The 22,274-nt window shown below is 37.5% G+C and overlaps 2 protein-coding genes across 2 annotated transcripts; one reads left to right on the top strand and one right to left on the bottom strand.

The window, feature by feature from the left end:
• Positions 1-1,892: 1,892 nt before the first annotated feature.
• On the bottom strand, positions 1,893-5,837 carry zic3 (zic family member 3 heterotaxy 1 (odd-paired homolog, Drosophila)). Its single transcript, XM_007892769.2, has 3 exons — positions 4,724-5,837; positions 3,204-3,367; positions 1,893-2,875 (listed from the first exon to the last, which is right to left on the bottom strand). Exons 1-3 carry the CDS (start codon positions 5,721-5,723, stop codon positions 2,693-2,695), a joined length of 1,347 nt encoding a protein of 448 aa, XP_007890960.1. The 5' UTR covers positions 5,724-5,837; the 3' UTR covers positions 1,893-2,692.
• An 8,389-nt stretch (positions 5,838-14,226) lies between these two features.
• LOC103179431 (zinc finger protein ZIC 1-like) lies at positions 14,227-17,505 on the top strand. The gene is made up of 2 exons (XM_007894726.2): positions 14,227-15,199; positions 16,409-17,505. Exons 1-2 carry the CDS (start codon positions 14,242-14,244, stop codon positions 17,503-17,505), a joined length of 2,055 nt encoding a protein of 684 aa, XP_007892917.1. The 5' UTR covers positions 14,227-14,241.
• The last annotated feature ends 4,769 nt before the right edge of the window (positions 17,506-22,274 follow it).

Here is a 22,274-nt window from a genome sequence, read left to right as displayed (position 1 = left end):
TTGATGGATTTTTTTTACTTTAAGCTGAAAAGTTTCAGTTCAGATTTTATATATTTTATATACAAACCCAAATAATATGATTTAGCTAAATTAATAAATACAAGTTGTCCTGTATGTCTTAAGCATGTTTCTATTGCCTTGAATTCAAAACAAATAGTTAGATGTCTACATTTATTTTGAAAATCTGCTTCAAAATATTTGCTTTTCTGGTAGTGACTGAACTGGTTAACACAATCATACGTAAGTGGTTCAATGAACAAACAATACTTTCTAAATTATGCAATAAAACTGTACAATTCATTATGTCAGCATAATAATATTAACGTATTAAGCATGAAAAATTCAAAAGGAACATGATTAATGTATATGAAGCGCATTGTCGCTTGATTTCTTTCTTAGTCAATCATTTTAAATACATTGGCGGAATTGATTTAGTAGTCTGAATACTTGTGGAACTATCTATTATAAATAGATATATTTGCAAAAAATAGCATCTTAATAATCAGAAAGCAGCAATTGTCTTTTTTTAAAAAAATGTAAATATGCATTTATCTATCCCACACACTTGCTTTCAAATCAAGATTTTATTATCAGCAGAGATAAATAAGCAATTCATAAGATTTTTTGTTAAAAATATTGGGTCGGATTTAGCATATATATTGGAGTAGACTGATACATGCTGTGATTTGAAGATCTGTAATTAAAATATAGAAGGCACCACTATAAGGTCAACAAAATATTAAAGTTAATCTGTTATGCCAGTTTGGGATGTCCCGTGTGTTTTGTATCAGGAGTTAATTAATAGGTGCATAGATAAATTAGTTTACACTTGTGCAGACTAGAAAGTCAAAAGGAGCAACTTAATCTTATTAACTCTGGCTTTTAGTAGATTTTATATATTATAAATTATTTTATGTCAGCGAGCAATTACCACCCAATTATGTATTTTTAAAATATTTGAATAATGAGCCGTTGTGGCTAAAAACAAATGCAATTCTGTACATGTAAATTAATAAAGGGTTCACTCATGACTGACAAGTCCAATGATATACGCATTCTTCATCATATTTCATCTTCCATTTTCTCTACAACATGAATAGATATATGTAATTTGATATAATTCCAAACACTTTGTACATTGTAATATAAAGTAACGTTCTGCAACATAAATTACTTCTGCTCCGACGTGGTCTGATATCTCTTAATGCAAAACACATGTTAGACACAAAACCGTTCAATTTATTGCTTCGAAGTTTTTCTTTTGTCACTGAAAGTTAGAAGCAAATCTGATATGATACTTTCGACCAAAATGTGCTTCTTTCACCAGTGTGAAGTTGCTGCAGATTTTTTTTCCTGCAGTCGTCTGTCACAATAAACTTTTTAGGCAGAAAAATCGAATTGAAATCTTTCGGGTAAATAATAAAGACGTCAAAAGACACTAACTCGATTGATTGGTAATCATTGATTTGCAAATACAAACGCCAAATGTTGAGTGATGGGCGCTATTATTGTACCTATTAAATATTGAACTGACATTACAAAGTGTGATGTCGACCATGGAGACAAATGTATCATCACCGACACCCCCCCCCCTCCCCCAACGCACAGACATAAAATAAATCAAATAATGCAAACATCACAACAGCTCTTGCTGGAGATGCAGAAGTCGAATTTAAAATGTTTTCTCTGTGACTAACATTTGTATTAATACAAATTATTTTCACATGATTTCGATTTCAATTATCATAAGGTCCTGGGATCAAAGTTAACATTCCTGAAAACACTCAATTCACACTTGTGATCTATGTTTAGGTGACTGGACCTAAACACTGTAGCCCACTTTGTATGATCAAGTACCCAAGCATCATATGGCACAATGAATCCAACTATTGTTTGTAAATCAAAATGGTTTAATGTTAACGTGGTTATAGCTCCCCTCCCCCCAAAAAAACTGTACATAGGGTTTTGTTAGAAAACAATTTTTCATAAATATCGTTTCATCCCGGCACGCAAATACCGATAATTAAATTACAAAGTGATAAATATGATATTATGAATATGTATTTACAAAAAAGTTGTTATTATAAAAGGCAACGGTATACTTTACTGTCACAATCCTGCACTAGTAAGACTACAATCCCAGTCTGTGAAAAAAGCACTAAACAACAACAGATTCGACCCCATCGAACAGGAAATACATTCACGAGTATTTTTTTTCTTTAAGTTCAAGACATAACAGGACTTTGGCACGTTTTTTAAGACTGTGTGAATTTCAGTCAATCACCCTCAAGGTGCCATGAATTCACCACCAAAATAAACGGTCATACGCAAGATTCTTTGCTTTTATGCTTTTTTTTCGCCAAACGGTCAAAACAAAAGAAAATCACATCTGAACGCCAACAACAATTGCTTTCCAGTCCTGAGCAAAGCGCACGGTCGGTCAGTCCACAGTGTGTGTGTGTGTGTGTGTTGTGTGTGTGTTTGTATGTGATCACCTTCAATCACCAAAGCCTTTTTCTCTTGGAAAAAAAAATCATTGACGCAACTATTTAACCGATGATTCCCATTGCTATTATGTGTATTTTTTTTAAAAAAAATCCGAAGTACTTTGCTCGGTTTGCTTCTAAAAAGGTTTCAACAGGTTTGAACAGGCAAGTTGTTAGTCCATCTCCGAACAATCTGTGTCCTGTTCTCAGACATACCACTCGTTAAAATTAGGCGGAAGTGCCGGATTGTGGTTGGCAGTATTTTGTGCGGTCGACGCCGATGTTTTGCTGGGATCTTCACTATTTGAAGACACATGAGTTGGAGGGGTGGAAGATTCGTAGCCAGAGCTGGGAGCCGGGGAAGAATCGGAACCTTGGGACTCATGCACCTACAATTACAAAGAAACATAGTTGTGTGGAAGTCCAGACGTTGTCTGTGTGTGCGCCCGTTCCCATCAATCAGGAATATTTTCCTTGCGCCAACGCAAAAAAAAAAAATCAAAACACACAGCGCTCGCGTGAAAAGTACCCCTCGGGAAACACCAAATAAAGCGCCCGTACAACTTGCTCGAATTGCGAGGCGACGCTTTCTTGTTGTTGGGTTTTTCGTTTTGTCTCTCTCGTGAGACCCCAAAAAAAACGTTGCGGATGTAGGGAGTTACAAGTCAAACGTACAGTAAATAATTCACGTGCAACAGATTAAAAAAAGACAGTTACCTTCATGTGCTTCCTAAGAGAGCTGGGGTGAGTGTACGACTTGTCACACATTTTGCAGATGTACGGTTTGTCCGAGGTATGGACATGCATATGCTTCTTACGGTCACTGCTGTTTGCAAAACGTCTATCACAGCCCTCAAACTCACACTTAAACGGTTTTTCACCTGTATAGAAGTAACAAAAACATCCACAATTGAAGATATGGTTTCCGACGTTGTATCTACATATATATTTAACTTCACGAAACCGTACCCCTGAAATAACCACCTCGTTTCCCGATTTAAAGAAAACATTTTTTCCCCCCCTCAAAAAAAACATTTTGTATAAGCTTCGAGTTAAGGGGACATTTAGTTATATGTGCAACCTCAAGAATACAACGTAAAATCGTCACCCATAAAATAATTTTGCTATAAAATAAAATAGGATGTTACGTTTTTTACGATTCTATAGGTTTTACTGAAATAGGCAAAATGATTAAGAAAATAATTTAATTATCACATCGAGGCAATCCCTATTTTCCTGCCTCCGGTGTGACAAAGGGATTGTTAATCATTTAAGGTGAACTTCTAGGGATGTATTCAAATTACATTGTTTACCAAATGCTTGACGGCAACGTGGAGCATATTAATGCTAAAAGTTTCAAGCTTTGTCACTTAAATATTTCACGTGATACTACGTGGAAACACAACCTCCACAGCAACAATCGTGTACTGAGCATAAACACCGCGTCATTTCTGGTCTCTACTTTCTTCCAGCCAACATACAAGAATTTAAGAGAAGATGAAAATCGTTTTAGGCATTCGCTGTAACAGTGCAAATGTGTTTAGCATAATTCCAAAGAATTTATAAATAGAAAAAAATGCTCCGTATTACTTTCAAAATCATTATTGCTAGCCTTTTTCTAGCTGAATAAAGTGAACTAATTTCTGCATTTTTTCACAAAAAAAATTTTTTATTCACAAATGCTCCGAAAGCTCGAGCCAAAGCTTTAATCATCGAATAAAACAATCAGGCTTTTTGTATTCTCGGAAAATTAAAAAAAAAGGCCGGGAAACACACCAGATTAAAACAAAAGCTAGAATGATAAATGCTGAAAAATAAACACGGTACAGTTAACTTATTATAACTTAGGGAGGGTCGAGCGTTTTCCTGCTAATCGGACCGCTTTGCACACAGCTCGGAAAGAATGGGTATGAATTTTTTAACAATTTTTTTTGAGGGGGTGGAAGAAAAATAGCCTGTGGCAACAGGCTTTTACGCTGCCATCGACTTCGCCGACAGATCTTTCGGGTATAAAATGGGAGTATTTGTTTTAAAAAAAAGTAGATCACCCAATTCGCTTTGTTTGAAACTAGCGAGAAGCGATTGTACGGTGTGAAACCATTTCTTGATGGTTGAAATACGCCACGATTTCAATTTGCATCAAAGCAAAACGACAAAACAACCGATCAAAAAGAGGAATACCAAACCACGTAAGTGATTCTTCCTCTTAGTATTATTATTATTATTATTATTATTACCAGTATGTGTCCGTTTGTGGATCTTCAGGTTTTCAGATCTTGCAAATATTTTTCCACATCCCGGGAAGGGGCAAGGGAACGGCTTCTCGCCTGTGTGCACTCTGATGTGATTAATCAGTTTGTATTTGGCCTTAAACGATTTCCCTTCCCTCGGACACTCTTCCCAGTAACAAATGTGGTTTGTTTGCTCCGGCCCGCCAACATGTTCCATGGTGACATGTGTTACCAGTTCGTGCATCGAGCTGAAAGTCCTTTCGCAAGACTTTTTGGGGCGATTGATCGGGACTTCGTCTATCCACTTGCAGGACATTTCTTGTTTAATGGGCTGCCTCATATACCGAAAGAAAGCTCCCGGTCCGTGATGACCAGTCACGTTCATACCCACATTCATGTTCATGGGACTGTAATTGTGCAGTTGAGCCGCGGCATATGGATCTGTCCTGGGACTATTCACCGGTCGATACGGGTCTGGTCTTCCAAAAATATCACCATGGAGCCCGAGGCGCATCTGCCCGTTTACTACGTGTCCATTCGGAGATGTGTGGCTGGGTGCTTGTTCATGAAGCCCTGGGAATAAAAGATGTCCTGGATTGTCCGGAATCCCAGGGGGTCCGTGGATGGCTCCAGTCGGCGATGTAAAAATGCCATGCTGAGCACTTGTGGGAGCAGATTCCCCAATATTAGCGCTTCGGTTTCGGAACAGGAAATCCCGGGTGCAATTGAAAGATGTCCCACCGTAAGAGCCCACTTGACCAGCGGAATGGTGGTGACCAAATGCAGCAGCGTAGCCCGATGCCTGCGGAGTGAAAGCTGAGGTCTGACTGGAAGAAATGTCGTGAGCCACGGGGCTCAGCTTGAAAGCGCCACTGTGAGCCGAATCACCGAAAGGATTGAGTCCCAGTCCGGGATCTCGATTGGGCATCTCATGATGTCGAGGCGCACCAAAGCCACCAACCCCTAATGTAGGGAACTGGGGTCCACCATCCAGCAGCATCGCCATTTCGCACAAAATAAAAAAAAACGTTAAAAAAAAAGAGAGAGAGATCTATGCACACAAGATTCCCAGGAATCAGCAGCAGCAAAAAAAAAAACACGAGAAAAATCTTTTTTTTAACGCCCCAGAAAAAAACTTTTTTGGGGGAAAAACGCACTGTCTGGTTTAGCTCCGGCGCATTGGAAACGCTTTGATGGGATTCGTACGGGGGAATTTTTTTTTTTGCACAACACACAACACACACACACACACAACACACAACACACACACAAAAAAACAACAATCCTCGCAAGAGTGAATTGATTCTCACGATCAAACTAACCCTCTTCAATAGAGTGATGTGCTCAGACTGATAGAGTCAATCACTCACCGGCCTGAACATAAATGAGCTCAGGGGGGGGCAGCCCCGAAACGGCCAATGGCAGAAGAGGACTATTGTAGTCATGTGAAAGTCTTGCCGTTCACTGATAGGGTGCCACGCACTTGACTGGCACCAGTCACTATTAAAGATGGCAGCCGCACGCCACTGCTGGATTCTGATTGGTTTGGGCCGAGGGTTTAGTTACAGGTACGGCACCTCCGGGTTCTCGCCCTTGATTAATTGCGCCTGGTTTGACTTTCATTTGCATTTTTTTTTACACACTCTCTCTCTCTCTCTCTCTCTCTTCCATTTCATTTCGCCCATCGGCAGTGTTTTTTTTTAAAAATTGCGTTTGGCACTTTTATTCGCGGACGACCAATGCTAACGTGCACAGACACACACAGAGAGAGAGAGAGAGAGAAGGGAATCATTGGGGGGTGGAGGGGGGGGGACAGACGTTTATTTATATCGGGCTCAGATCGTTTCTAACCTTACCGTTTGAAATAATTAGTGGCAACTGCAATAGAAGGGTCATCAAAATATCATACTGTGGTGTCAAAACAGATCTAAATATTGGAGGTAAATTCGAAAAATAATAAAGTCCGGATTTTATCAGTGTTTCCACATATTTAAACTTTTTTTCAGTATTTGTTTTTTCTTTCAATTAGCTTTTGCCCATCTGTTTATCTAAATTGTTCCCATGGGTTCGGGATATAAAAAACCTTCCTGTTCTTTGAAATATTTGCGCGTCAAAGGTAGTAAAAGTGAAATCTGCAAACCTGAACCTCGTTAAGAGTTTTGTTTAAGCTGGAGAAATTTCTCTTCCTCTGCTCCTTTTTTGGGGGAAAGGAAACGATTGAATCGTCAGTATACATCTTGCGTAATGTGTTCCTAACACTATCGAGTAATGCAACATCGGGGTCTCGTTTTACAGCAACACATTATTTTGGAGAGAAAAAANTCTTGGCCAAACAGATCTTCTTTTTGTTAGAGAAAATAATGATGTTCGTTCTAGCGTGGGATCAATCCCTTTTAGTTAAAACACCGTTAAACACTTCGAGCATTGCATTTCAGCTGCTCCGGCTAACAATATTTTATAGCGCGGTTTTCTTTAGATAAACATACCAAAGTTGTTGATGTCCTGAGAGTCAGAGGCAAACATAGGTCTGCAATTGTAATATCCTGAGAGTTTTCTGAGCCTCAAAGTCTGGCCATTGAGCTGGTTTCACAGGGTTGCCGCCATCTCTCTGCAGGAAACATAAAATCTGATCAAGTTCAGAGATGCATTGAGAGATTGCTTCATGCAGCGCTTTATAACACGGTTCTTTGACATCCCTTATCCCAACCAATACATGGAAAGAACTTCACATTCTTGTGAGTTTTGCAAAAAGCTGTAAGTCCTGTGCAGTTGCACAGAGGTCTGTCTACACTATGTTCCCATAAAAAAAGCACACTGTCCATCAAGCTATCAAGTAGCAGATCTCCAGAAATTGGGGAGGTGAGTACTTTCCTGTTTATTTTGACAAAACCAATGTTTCATATATTGCATTATGGCGTTTCTTTTCAAACTTTTAGAGTAGTTTTAGCGACGTTGCCTTGTGGAAAAAAAAGCACCGTCTGTCGCAGAAACTGGACCATTTTTTTTCATAGCATTCTTTATTATGCCTTAATCCTTAAAAAGGGAATAGTATTTTTTTTCCCCCAAAACAAAACTGCGGTGTTGTTTTTGTTACAATGTGCAGTATCTGCTTTACTGTTTGAGGATGTGTCAATAAGCTAGGATTACTGTGTAACGTGTACATAACGCGAGCTCAAACGCAAACGCGTTTCCTCGTCTGATTTTTTCTTAAAAAATCAAAGGTTATAGCTGCACTCAACCATTCTCGGTGCATGTCAGCGAAATCAGTAACCGATGCCCTCACGTCTATCCGTGGTACTAAACACGTAGGGCAATATTCTAGTTGAGATTTATTGCGACGTTTACGCATTTCAAACCAGGGAAACAGTAATATGTTTCTCTAACCTTTTCGTTTCAGCGTTTTATGGGCAGTTGGATTTAGAAAAGGGACTCGCAATATATATATATATATGGTCCATATTGCCACTGTGTTTGATTTCAATGTTTCTGGGAGATAATTAACGACAAGACGCACGTGCTCTGTTGTCTCTGTAACAAAAACGTATAATTCAATTAGATCATCAACTGACTATTCTGTTGTATGGTGTCTCTGAAGTTGCCGACTTGGGGCAAGCCAGGCCATTTGACCTCTGACTTGTAGCCGACCACATGTGTAGTGCTGTGATATTGTCTTCAAAATAATTTGAGCCAACTGCTATCAATGTAGGACACCGATTATTAAACTCCATAAAGGAGCTTCTGACCTGCATCTGCTTGAATTTGGAAGATATCAGTCTATCCAAATGTCTTCCGCATTTTATGCGCCTGTGCTGAGACGGTCAAGGTTCTCCACAGAGGGAAACTTTCGAGATTGCCATAATTTATAGTCTCCACACAGGTAGATAATTACACCATACTAAAATACTTAACGCATTTAAAACGAGAGCTAATCTTACAGTTTAAATTAAAACATATATTTGTCGTACAGTTTACTAATGAATGTCATTCTGATAAGGTCTGCGTCGAGCACATACAAAATCAATAGGCATCTCAACACGGATGCTTTTATCAAATTTAATGTTATATATCATATTCATGACCATGTTTTCTATTCTTTAACGTTTCTCACTCGATCGTTATAATTTATAGTTATCAATGCGTCTAGTTTGAATTATAGGTAACATAAACGTAAATAATACTTTTCACAAGAAGAATTGTTACCCGAGATGCCAATGTGCTGGTGTGACTTAATTCCCCAATCATATTTATTTACATAAAGATAAATATTCAGAATGAGTGGGAATGGTGCTATTAAATTAGAGATACGTTTACAATTTTAAACAACAATTGCGTGAATTTCTATCAGTCCATGTATTTGGCATTTCAGTTATTCGAAAATGCACGAATAATGTATCTTAAAACTATTATTCTTGACATTTTCCTTGCAACATGTTAACCTACCCAGGGAGAATATTGCATTTGCTTCTGAAACAATGTGTTTTTAAATATATTTAACATACTTTTATTTTGTATTTACACAAACAAGCCACATATGCAAGGACTAGTTGTAGTTTTCTTCCAAGAATCATAAAATTAAAATGTTTATCTTCGATTTATACCGGTAATCGATCTGATTTTTGACAATTATGTCCATTGATAATAATTGCTTTATGGTAAAAACGCATTCTATAGATTTTTATATAAATATTCTTTGCATATTCCCATCCTATTTATACGAATTAAACTTGGGCATTAATGTATACATAGGAAATACGTCAAGCTCTAGCGTCTGTAAGTAAAGCACAAAGTTAGTGATTCTTATTTAGTCATTAAATATTCAACAGGTTAGTTCACAAAAGCAATGAAAGATGACTAATGAAAGGATCTCCAGCACAACTATTTGTTCAGTTAATAAATTAACCAATGCAGGAGTCCAGTTACGATTTGTAGGTAAATTATAGTACAAGAGTGTACATTTAATAAGTTTCTGGTGTTTAATGAGCGGCAATATATATCAACATCCATAACTTTTCAAATAGGAATGGGAGAATAACGACGTAGTCGGAGGTGATAACAGATTTTTTCGAAGTTCAGGACATTCTGGACGAGCTGTGTTATACTTTATAGAGCTATGAGACTACACTGAGGACTCAGTCAAGTGTGGTGTGTACAAATCACAGAAATGTCATTCATTTTTTTTTGTGAATCACTCGGAAAAAAACTCCCGTTTTGTATTTTTTTTAAAAAAGAAAGGGCAGGGTATACTGTTGGTACGTTAGGATTATTTAAATTATGCAAATCGGCCTCGTGCCTTTCAAGAAACATTCTGATATTTTGCTCAGGAAGGCGAGATTCTTACACGTTTTGTTTCTGTTTGCAAAGGAAGGCTCCTCACACTCACACTCACACTCACACCCACACAATTTAAATAACCAAAATGAGTCTTCGGAGCACACGGGGACTGGGAATTGTTTTATCCAAATACTATCTAAAGATGGGCAATTCTCTAAAGCCAGTGAATATTTTCAAGGGCCACAATATTTGTGCAACAGTGTTGAACTGGGGGGGTCTCGCGTGATGTGTGATAAATTTCCTGGGGAGGGGGACAAAAAAAAACCCAAACCAAACACCGCCGCTGAACTAACACGCGCGCACTCGTGTGGAAAAAGAGGGAAAAGCGCAAACACATTAATAACTTTAACTTTAAAAGTGTGTAATGCAATCGTTTTAAGGATAAATGCAACGAAACAAACATCGCTTCCCCCAACGCTTCAGTCGCAAGAGCCCAAACAATCGATTGCCGATGCGTTCTCCCGCAACGATGATTTATGCAAGTCACGTTATAGAAAATGCTGACAAGAATGATGGCCTTTATTGGTGCTCAGGGAACCTTAACCAACTACACTTTCAACAACTCTAAAACATCGTAAATCTCATCCTCCGTTGAATAAATCACATTCGTTGACTCCACGAATAACATCATATCACCACCAATACCAATACAGTGTCTGATCGAGTGAACCAAAACCAGCCATTTAGTCCATGCGAAGTGCTGGATCATTGCACGTTTACCTTTTGCAGTTGGGAAAAGTTGTAAATATCTCAATCAGTAATGATGCTGACCTGTGACCCGGAGGGTGGTTTTATTGTCTTTTTCCTTTTGTTCGCTGCATACTTTTTATTGAACCTTTCTGCGTGATTGAGCCCTGAGAAGCAACGAAAGTGAGAAAACACTTGAAGGTATTTGTGTGAGTCTCCAGCCGTCTATCTGAGCTGTTGAGTCAAATCACAATAACAGTCCTGTCTCCCTATTCCAAATTCATCGCTCACAGATGAAGTCCAGCAAAAGAAAACATGTTTGTTGATGAGTAAATAGCTGAAGTATAAAATGAAACATCACCACGTCAATTTGCAGCAATTCCTAACCAACCACATGTTTTTGTCTGAAGGTTGGTTAATCCCAACACACAGCATTGTACAGTTCATGTTTGTCTGTCTATCTATATGATACAAGATACATCACACGCTGAATAAAAAAAAACTATGTGTGTACGCCTTACGATTTGAGTCTGAAGAGAGTAGTGGCAATGTATTTCCACTTCCGCGAACTCTTCAGCTACTGTTTAGTTCTCTATCTGTCTGCCTATCAGGCCCTATTTGTCTGTCAGTCTAAATCATTTGAATGTTATTTATTGTCGTAATTTAATGTTCCAGGCCTTTAGGTGAGCATTGCATTTGATTGTGACAGGTTGGTTTGTGACAATTGGAAATCCAACTTTTTTTGTTTTCCTCATGCCTAAATGTTAAACCTTGTTCCAAACTTAAATAAATTCAGATGCACTCTTCAGTAATAAAATGTTACTGACCTTTCACGTATTGCTACATGGCTAAGCTCACACATCACCGGGACCTCTAATAGTTGTGTTCAAAACAGGGATTCCTATATAGATATATAAATATTGCGTATATATTCGAAGTCAGTTTAGCTGCAGTAAAATCGTAACATTTGCGTCTCTGAAATATTTTAAAAAGTGAGGGTGACCAAGTGATAGGTAATCATTGAATAAAGATTCTTACTTGTGACAGAAAAATAGTGCTTCCGAATATTTGGCATAATTGGCTTAATTAAGATATTTAGGTTTGTTAGAGAGAGACAGAGAAATATTAGCTAACGGATACATTTATTGTATTCATACTTCATAAATCGTGTTTGTGTTTGAACGAATACTTGCTAAATGACATTTAGCGGAATGATATGATTTAAAATCGACGTTTCTTTAGTAGGTTAAATAACCATTCAGTTTAGTGTATGTTATCACAAAGCGAGTGGTTGTAATTTTAAAGCTACAGAATAACAACCTGAAAATCTTCATCACTCGGCACAGTTTACTTGTAATAAACAAATTCTCGGTTTTAAAATTCTGTTAAAATCACGCAAGCTATACGATTTACAGCTCCAATTTCAAATAAAATAGCGGGGTGTGATTCCAAACTTGGAAATGTAAGCAGTGTCCACGATGCTGTACAATGTTCATTTTAAGTGATACCAGGTGTCCGATGTTCTGTTTAAACTGGATATCACCATAAACTAAAACAAGCTAACACTGGTTATGGTGGGCATGATAACAATGAAAATATAATTAGTAATGGGACAAAGCTATTTTTTGTTAATCTCTGTTTGATAGTAGTGTAAATTGTCATATTAAAGCCAGGCTAAACTATCTGTTTCTGCAATTTATTCTATCAGGATCCCAAGATGCTGGAAGATGATAGTAATTACTGAGCTGGCTTTAGTCTATTTTAACTATTTTCCCCTAATTATTCGCAGAACAGATTTCATTATTAAACATTAAACAAGCGTCAGAAGTTAAGCATTCTAATAAAAGGATAGGGCTTGGTGCTTCATTGCCATAGTATCACAACAAACACTTTTGTGGACTGCATTTAGGAATGCATGTAAAACGCGCCGTATTGGATAATTAACTTTGGGACATTGCATGACTACAATTTGACCTTAGGCAACATTACCATTACAATTATGTCCTAAGTCAACACATCACGGGGTACACGAGATGTAACGGAAAGAAAGGAACATGGATGAAATATATGAAGGAATAACTAAGGAAACTACTATTACAATTCACTTGACATCTCATATTGAGTGTTGAAAATGGTCCAACCTTTTAATGGAAAAGCATTTCAAACTCAGGCAATTTCGCCTGAATTAAAAAGATCAAAATTGGTACAGCTGAAGCTCTGGCGTTAACACTTAATATCGATAACTTTAACTTTTCGCAAGTTTAGACCATTAAGCCAACCCCTTGAGTGGCTGTTTAATTTGTTCACGTAACCCTTTAAACAGTTGCCAAAATATCTAACTGACGTAAATTATTGGAAAGAGAAAAGACAGAAATACTTCAAAGTTATTCAGTTGTAGACTTTCAACTTCAAGCAAACCATGTTAATTCTAGAAGTACACTTTGCTATTGAATTTGTTTCATTTCTCATTTTGTGATTTGGGCGTGTGTAAGAGTCGAAGGGGTCTTTGCCTCTTCTATTGATACCATTTGGCATAGGTTAGTGGAGGTAAAATAGTGCCTTAGCATTGAAAATATGTTAGCTGGTGCGTATAAAAAAAACACACACGAGCAACCGTTTTAAACGGTAGCAATCAGCAATAGGAAGATGTAGCATAAATATTTGGAAAATAATAAAAACAATATGTTTGTGTTCGGTGTCAAATGAACTAATCTCATTTTGATGCACGAGTGATAACCCGGCGATATATTGAACAAACTGTAACATTACGTCTATTTGTATCTTCTGCTGGTTGCTGCTCGATTCTTTTCCAAGGCGATTTAAAAATGGCTGAAATATTTGCAATGTGTGCAAATCCTGAACAACAGTTGCCATAACTAATTAGACGAGAGATCTAAAGGTTTCATCAATTATTCTGGCGAGAGGATGGACTGATATGTTTCATATTTTGTGCCGCAGTATATTGTATTAACCTTTTTCATTTTGCTGAACGGTGAACCGTTTATAAATAAAGTGTCGGCAAAGCTACCCTGTAGCTAAATAATGTACAGTATTCTTTTTTTATTCTGGTGTGCAGTGTTTTTTTTTCAAAGCTTTTTTTTTGCAATATTTTAGCGAGGGATCAAGCTGTGAACGCATGCGTATCCTCTCGGTAGCAAGCCAGGCTAACGTCAGTCATTTAAAAATCCATCCAATCCCTCTCGTCCTTTATTTTAAAAACCATATCTTCCCGCTGTGCTTTTATATCAGATCTTGGTGTGTTTTGATGCCTTTGTACTACTAAGATTACGGTTATGATACAGAATAGCAGAATAAGATATGCAACAGAGAACTCCAAGCCTTGTTCAAAATCTGGTTTAGTGTTTCTGTTATGAACAGAGTAAGGAGACTTTGACTAAAGTGCTTGTGGGCAGATTATAGTCGTTATGGACACCACTTCTTCCAGCCGGATCTCAGCGCTCAGATTAGTGGATTTGCCAAGAGCTCAGCACCATTCCCAACAGAACATGATGGCCTTGCCAAGGTTCAGTGGCTACTCTCTGTCACATGTTTATCCTGGGGAGAGTAATACGGATCTCAGCGTGGCGCTGCCACCTTTGGCTGTGGAGCACTTGGGGCACACCACAGGTGTCTCCTTAAAACTCAGCCCCTCGCACAACATATCAGAATACCCCGAGAGCACAGTGACGCCCTGTGTTAACTATCCAGCCCCCTATCAATCCTATTCGGGCTACGGTGGCCACGGCTTAGGAGCCAGCAGGGATCTCCTCCTCAGGCGGGATCTCTCAGCACCCACCATGCCCGGGTTGGCGAATCAACATTCCTCCACAAGTTCTCACCATGGCTTGTTTGTCTCTGCAGCGGGACGATACCATGACTCTGGCAGCCATGCAGAAACTGGAAGCCACCCTTTTATGTCTGGTTTGCACGACCAGAGCCCTCACGCCACCAGGGTTGTCAATGGGCAGGTACCCCTGGGTATATCAGGGGATTTTATTGCTAGATCACGTCACTACAACCAAGTGACGGGTCCAAGAAGCGATCACTATGTTACATCTTTACTTCAAAGCTACAAACCGATGAATTTGAACGTCAGTCTGGCCACTCATGGAGGGGCAGGTCAATTTCTTAGGTACATGAAGCAGCCCATCAAAAGAGAGTTGATCTGCAAGTGGATTAGCCAAGAGCAAACTTCGAAGAAGTGCTGTTCAAACACATTCAGCAGCATGCATGAGTTAGTAACCCACCTTACCGTGGAGCACGTTGGAGGACCAGAACAACCAAATCATGTTTGTTGCTGGGAGCAGTGTCCAAGGGATGAAAAAGCCTTCAAAGCGAAATATAAACTTATAAACCATCTCAGAGTGCACACTGGAGAAAAGCCGTTTCCCTGTCCATTTGCCGGCTGTGAAAAAGTATTTGCAAGATCAGAGAATCTGAAGATACATAAAAGAACTCATACAGGTTGGTGTGTTTCTTTTTCATTTCTAAAGAGTGTTTTGCGAAGTTTTCTCCATTCGGGACTTGTTGTTTGTTCAAGAAAACAAATTCGTGTATATGTCAGTTTACCATTATAATTTAAGAATTTGGCAGAGTAAAATGTACAGACAATGATATATCGTATAATATCAAATTCAAATCTTATTATAACTATATATGTTAAGTAATTAATTATACATAAAACTTAAAAACTATATGTAGTCAAAACGTCTGTAAACAAACCTGATATTAATATGAAACATACATATTTGTCGACACCATATAACTACTTCATTTTGTATGTATTGATTGGAGATTTTAATCGTGCAGTTGTTTACGGCAAGTACTGATTAAACCACCTTCTAAAGAATAGGTTTAATCAGTAATTCATATACATAGCATGGGGGGGTTGTTTTCCCAATGTAAATCATCACATATATGTTTTATTTTAGAGTGCTTACAATTGTCTTGATACTGTATACACATATATGAAAAGATACATCAAGTTTTTTTCAATGATTGAATCAGTCATGGAAGTGCAAACATTTTGCAAAACAAATTCATCTCCAAGATGTAGGAATTCTGACATTTTAGTTTTCTGTGGACTTCAGCACAATGCTATTTTCTAGTCAGAGAGAGAGAACCGATAATATATACATATATATTATATATATTATTTATACAACCAATTTACCACATTGATATTTGCTTCCGTGACATTTGTAGTACTGATTTAACGACTCCCATGGCATGTTTATCTAGTTACAAGCTAAATATTTGTTCCTCTCAATTTACTAAAGAGATCAGGATGAGCAATTTTTTTTTATAAGCAGGTTAATATAATACTGTTTAATATGCAAAGAGTACCTCAGGAACAATATGTGACTGGCAAAATTTGGTTTGAGCAGGTTTGGACAATATTGTTTGAGTCGCAAGGAAAGATGTTTATTTGGATATTGCAACACTTCATTTGTACAGGATTTATAAACATTGGGCATGTATCAGTCTGTCTAAGCTATTTATTTAGGTAGTAGGTTAGAGAGGAAAATGCACACAAATTGGTCTATTTTGAGAATTTGAATTGAAAAATTTAAGATTGAGAATTTAATTGAAAAAATATTGTATTTTTTATCATTTGCAGATTTGGTGTGTTTATAAATTAGTTTTATTTCAGATTTATATTCTCCATTTCAGGTGAAAAACCTTTCAAATGCGAATTTGAAGGCTGTGACAGAAGGTTTGCGAACAGCAGTGACCGTAAAAAACATTCTCATGTTCACACAAGTGATAAACCATATATCTGCAAAATTAAAGACTGTGATAAATCCTACACACATCCAAGTTCCCTTCGAAAGCACATGAAAATGCACTGCAAACCGACTCTTTCAGTTAACTGTGAGCGTGAAGCTTTCAGTGCAATGCCTTATTCGGATACAGAAAGTGACATTTCCTCTGGGGATCCCTTGTCAAGCAGGCCCAATGCCTTACACTATCCAATAGCTTACCATCGGTCTGAGGATAAAATATGTCCAGCATCTGCAACCAAGTTGGGTGTCTTATTGGGTTCATTGCCAACCAATAGATCTGAAGACAAAATTAATTATCTGCATTCAGCGAGAACTGACCATTCCTTGGCTCCATTATCTTCAACCAGGTCCGACGATATAATTGATCAAATAACTGTAGTACGATCCAATACTTCCTTATGTCCATCAACTTCCAAAAGGCTTGAAGCTGGAATGGATCTGTTACCTGAAATGAAACCTGGTACACTGGGCAGATTAACGTCAACCCCGTCTGACTTCAGTGTGAACCAATTACCGTCCATTCGATCTGATGTAAAAAATAATCCATTGTCTTTAATTCGATCTGGTGTCACAACAGGTCCATCTCCTTCAAACTGGTGTGAAGGTCGAATGAACCTATTGCCACTACATCGATCTGATATCAGAATGGATTCATTATGTTCAATCCGATTGGGTTCATCTCCCTCACATCGGGTTGAAGCTAGATTGAATCCCTTAACTGTAAATCGAAGTGGCACAACATTGCATGCATTGCCTCCCCATAGTTCTGCTATTGCATTGGGTTCGTTGAATTCCAATCGGCCAACTGAAGCACCTTACACTTCACCAACCAGACCGACTGCTAGCTCTGACACTCTCTTGAGTGGCTGGTACACCTGTCAAAGGAGAAACACCACCAACATATCAAAAAATCTGACTCACAGTTGTTCCACTGGTGATGAGGATGAGCAGACTTTTAAAGTTATTAAATACACCGAAACTTGAATTATTATCCACTAAAGATGCAAGCGGAAATCAATTTGTACTTGTACAACTGATATTCTTAGCAAGTTTGCTAATACAAACTGTCACTGCAATCTTTGATATTTGATGCCCAGAAGTATCAGTGCACTGAATTCTAAAATGATCAGATCTGTGGTTCAGCCTTGTTGTAACTCCAAGCTGCACATGCTGCATTTCTGGTGTGATCTGGATTTGGTATTTGGAGAAAAACAAGAATTCATTGGCAATTTATGGAAAAGATGCACTTTTGTGTGCCAATTAATACACCATTTGAAATACGGTGTAATTTATGTTGAATTGATTGAATGATGCCATTGAAATTCACTGCACCTTGTGAGCCAGAGGAAATGCAGTCGAAGGCACAGCACAGGGGTATATGAAGCACATTATGTTTAAGCTTTAAATGACTAAGGATAGTACTTACTATTTCAATATCTACTAATGTGCTTCATGCCACATAGCAATTGTAATGGCCAAGATTTCTGTCTCAGGTTGTAAAATTAATTATTTCCAACTTGATACGTCATCCCCTCTGTTTTATGAATGAATGTCATCATGCCATGAGCACATAATCGCATTAAGTATCCAGTGGGAAGATACAAATGTGAATATAATTAATCTATTAGTTTTTTATTACTTCATTGTGGCTTAGTTGTAGCAAACAGTAGGGTGGTGTGTCTAAAATTGATAATAGTTGATGGTTGTCTTGTTTGTGATATAAAATATATACATTGCATTGTAAAACAGTTTATATAAGAAGTTATTGAAAATACAATCTGGAGAAAAGTGTGTTTATATAATAGTCTGTATGAGGGCAATAGGCCCGATTGTTAATAAACATATGTGTATCGTAACCTTCTGTTATTTCAATTGATTTACTTTCCATTTAACACTGTCACATTTAAACCTTACATTGAATTCCTGCATCCATATATAGTACAGGGCATAAAATACACTCTTTGTTTCTGCAAAGTAAAGAAATACTGGTGTGAACTAACGTAAGAGCTTAAATCCAAGATTTTCTTCTGGTGCATAATTATGAAATCTAAATGCATATATATCTTATGGTTGTATTGTTAACTGTGTTAAATTGACATATTAAATTGAGAATAAGTCACAAATTAGTGAGTAGAGGAAGCCCATAAGATAAATGTAAGTCACCACTACCCAGAAGATACCATCTTATAAATCAAACAAATAATAGATATATTTGCAAAACATCGTTATCAAATCATTATTAAACTATTTGGATAAATTATACAGCAGCTTGAATCAAAAGTAATAATCAGTAATATGTATTTCACTTTTTTATTGTTTGTTATTGATTAAGCACAGGAAGTTCTTGTACAATTTTATAATCCCCCTAACACAGGACTACTCCAGAGCAAATGCAATGGGAGGAACCTGCAGCCCTATGACAAGTACTGCATAAGACACAGTTACAATGAACTTTATTTGCTCATATTTTGGTTAGGTCCTCTCACTCTCTCCTATTCTTGTGCATATAGCATTACGTTTCTAGAAGCAGTTCTTCACCACATTCACTGAAGTGCCCTCTGCTGTTTCTTTTTCTCTCTTTCTATTTTATAGATTCTTTTTATACATTTACACACCATAATTAGCAGTTTGTAATGGTTCTTCTATTTATTTAATACAAGTGTACTCTGAATGGAGAAAAATAAACACAATGATCAAACATACGATTCCTCTTAGTGAAAAAAACATGTGGTTAAATAAAAGGACTGCTTTTCCACTTCTGAATGTAAATTCCTTTGAAGTGGAACTAATCATCTAAGGGATGTTTTTTCGTTGTCCTAACAACCTCGCTGAATCGAATAGGCTTTCTTTTGTTGGAGATGTGTTTTCTTTCTTTCAGTCAAAACTGATGATGATACTACTTTCACGCTCTGTCCTCCCGCATCGTAAATCCATACTTTTCCTTCGAAAATTCTCGCTTCAGCACGCCAATACACGGTAAATTGATTCCACTCGCAATGAACCAGCAGTTTCCCACTTCATCCCATGCATTTTTTTTTAATACAATGTATTTGACAACTGAAACTTTCGTGAGTTTTTTTTCTTTTCTTTTTTTTAAAAAAAAGAGAAGGATAACTCTTGCTATCCGCTGGAACATGATTGCATTCTCCAGCCTGTTGCATCCCGTGTTGCAATCGTCAGCTTTTTTTAGGGCAACAATTGGTCAGGACCTTCAGTTGAAGCGGTGCGAAATAAACGTTTTTTTTAAAAAAATTGAGACCTCTATAGCACACATGTCTGAGACCCCAGCAGATACCTACCGTTTGAAAAAAAATGGAAGAACAGAGGGGAACAAAACGACACAAGCGGAAGGGGAAAAAAAAAAGGGAAACCCAGCCTCACGAAACAATACATTCACAGCTCCATCTCCGCAGTTTTAAATTGGGTTTGGGTCTACCTGCATCCGTTAAAGTAATTATGTGAATTTCTTGCGAAAAAATCAGCAGCTCTGGTTAATTAAAACAACAAACCCTTTTTATTTTGCTTACAATACGATCAGAATTCACTTGCCTATAGAACCCGCACCCGTGGAGGCATTACAAGTGGTCTGCATTAAATCTTGAATGACATTATAAAAAAAGGACTTTGTCGAAAAGCACTCAACCTGAAACTTCTCTTACACGTTTTCTTCAGCATCCTGTTTAACCATTTAATCTAGTTTAATTAAACACACTTAAAATTCAATGCTTTTCCAGTTGGTCCTTTCAACTCTATATTTACGGTGTCAAAAATCTTCAACAAAGCACTTGCAATACAGTCTATATCTTTCAAATTTACAACAGTATTGTGACTATATACTTTCAAGACTTGACCAGGTCACAGAAATAAATAATTATTCATTGTAAGAAACCATTTCCTTTTTATGGCAAACCCGCAGTACACGTTACAATCATACTGTCTCCAATCGTAAACCGGTTATATAAAGAATATGTCATCATTGTATTTAAATTCAAATCTATTTTACACGCACATTGCTACTGAAAACAGGAGTACTAGGCCGAAATGTTACCTATAAAAGTATTTCTTTGATAACACAAAAATCCGTGATCTTTACAACATTAACCTAAGAAATATCGCAGCTTTACAATTTCAATTCAAGGAGACAAAGCGCCAAGATTGGAGCATTTACAAAAGGAAAGCATTGACCTGTGACTGGTTTCCATTGTGATGCCACGACACTATCAATGTGCCAACACAATTCGCGAATTAATGGTTAATTAAGAACAATATCGGATGAGATTATACATTGCTGCAAACAATATGGAAAAGTGCTTAGGTTTCAAGTGTCTGGCATTCGTATGTATACCTATACCCAAAACGAAAGAAACCAAATGTTCCATCCATAATGCATCAAATATTTCATATGTAATTTGGACTCATTCAACTTTTTTTTTACACAAAAGAAGCAAAAACAGATTTTGCTTTAGATACAATACTTAATGCTTGATGTTCCGCAATGGCAAGTTAAATACAGTATTGATCAATACATTCAATAATTTTAATTCGACTATTTTTGTTAGTTATCAATTGAAGTATATAAACGAATGATGTACGTTAAAAATTGTCCAAGATATTTTCATATGGATGTTGTTTCCTCAATAAATGTTGTATAGGGAGTGTTTGTTCATTGTTTAAATTCTTAGTTTTGTAGTTTTAGATGCTTTATTCCTTCATGTCCATGTTGAGTTATTTTGTGATTTATCAATTCTATATTCTGGTATCCAACGTCAACCCTAAGTGGTGCTAAGAGCAAGATACAAAGAATACATCAGGTGATTGCGATGTTAAACCTGACAAGTTCTGTCTGTACACATTAATAACTGCCAGGTTGGCTCCATTGGCAGCACTCCCGACTTTGTTGTGTCCCTATTCAAGACTTGAGCTCAGTCTCTAGGCTGACACTCCAGTGCAATACATGGGGGGATACGACTTGTCTTTGGTGAATAAAAAGCCAGAAGCTTGCCAATCAAACACTTTCAATGTCACCTCTATTGCACACCCTGGGACACCCCGCGCCTCGGCTCTTCCCAACTGAGCCTAAAACTATCAGAAATTGAGTGATTCCGTCCACTCAATCCACGACTGTTTGTGGGACACTGCAATGAGCAAACAACTGCCGCGTTTCGCCCACACAATATACAGTCAATTTACTTTATACTATATTACCGTGAAGCACTTTCCGACGTCTCAACGACGTGATAAGGCGCTATATCAAATGCAAGGATGATAGTTATGAGTTTGTCGCTCTCGGGAGAGAGTGCACATTGCATTCCAGTCACAAGAACATTTGCACGTGTAGGGTTGCATATATATGTGAACTCCTCAGTTTAGTTGGATACACTTAAACATGTGTCAGACAGTCGACAAACCAAAAACAATGTGGGATAAAGCTTCACTCAAGACAAGGGTATATCTATCACTCAACTGCAGCACTCGGGTAAAACATTACAGTAAAATCCTTTAAAACTATTTGAAAAGGCAATTTCACCCGGTGAAATAGATCATTCACCTAAAGGCTGTGTGAGAGTTCTGGCTGGGTTTAACTGTGAAACATATCAGTGCACTGGATAGTAATTGCTATGAAGCTCTTTGAGACGTTTCAGTTGGTAATATATTACTTTTTGAAAAACTATTTATTATGTCTGTGGTTTTGCTTAATGTCATCTCTGCATCTTGAGGAGAATTAATATATTTAATGATGTATGATGTACAAC

The sequence above is a fragment of the Callorhinchus milii genome, unplaced genomic scaffold, assembly GCF_018977255.1.
Source record: "Callorhinchus milii isolate IMCB2004 unplaced genomic scaffold, IMCB_Cmil_1.0 Scaffold15, whole genome shotgun sequence".
Taxonomy (NCBI): Eukaryota; Metazoa; Chordata; class Chondrichthyes; order Chimaeriformes; family Callorhinchidae; genus Callorhinchus; species Callorhinchus milii.
Note: the sequence above shows the minus strand (reverse complement) of the source record. Positions and strands in the feature narration are given on the sequence as shown.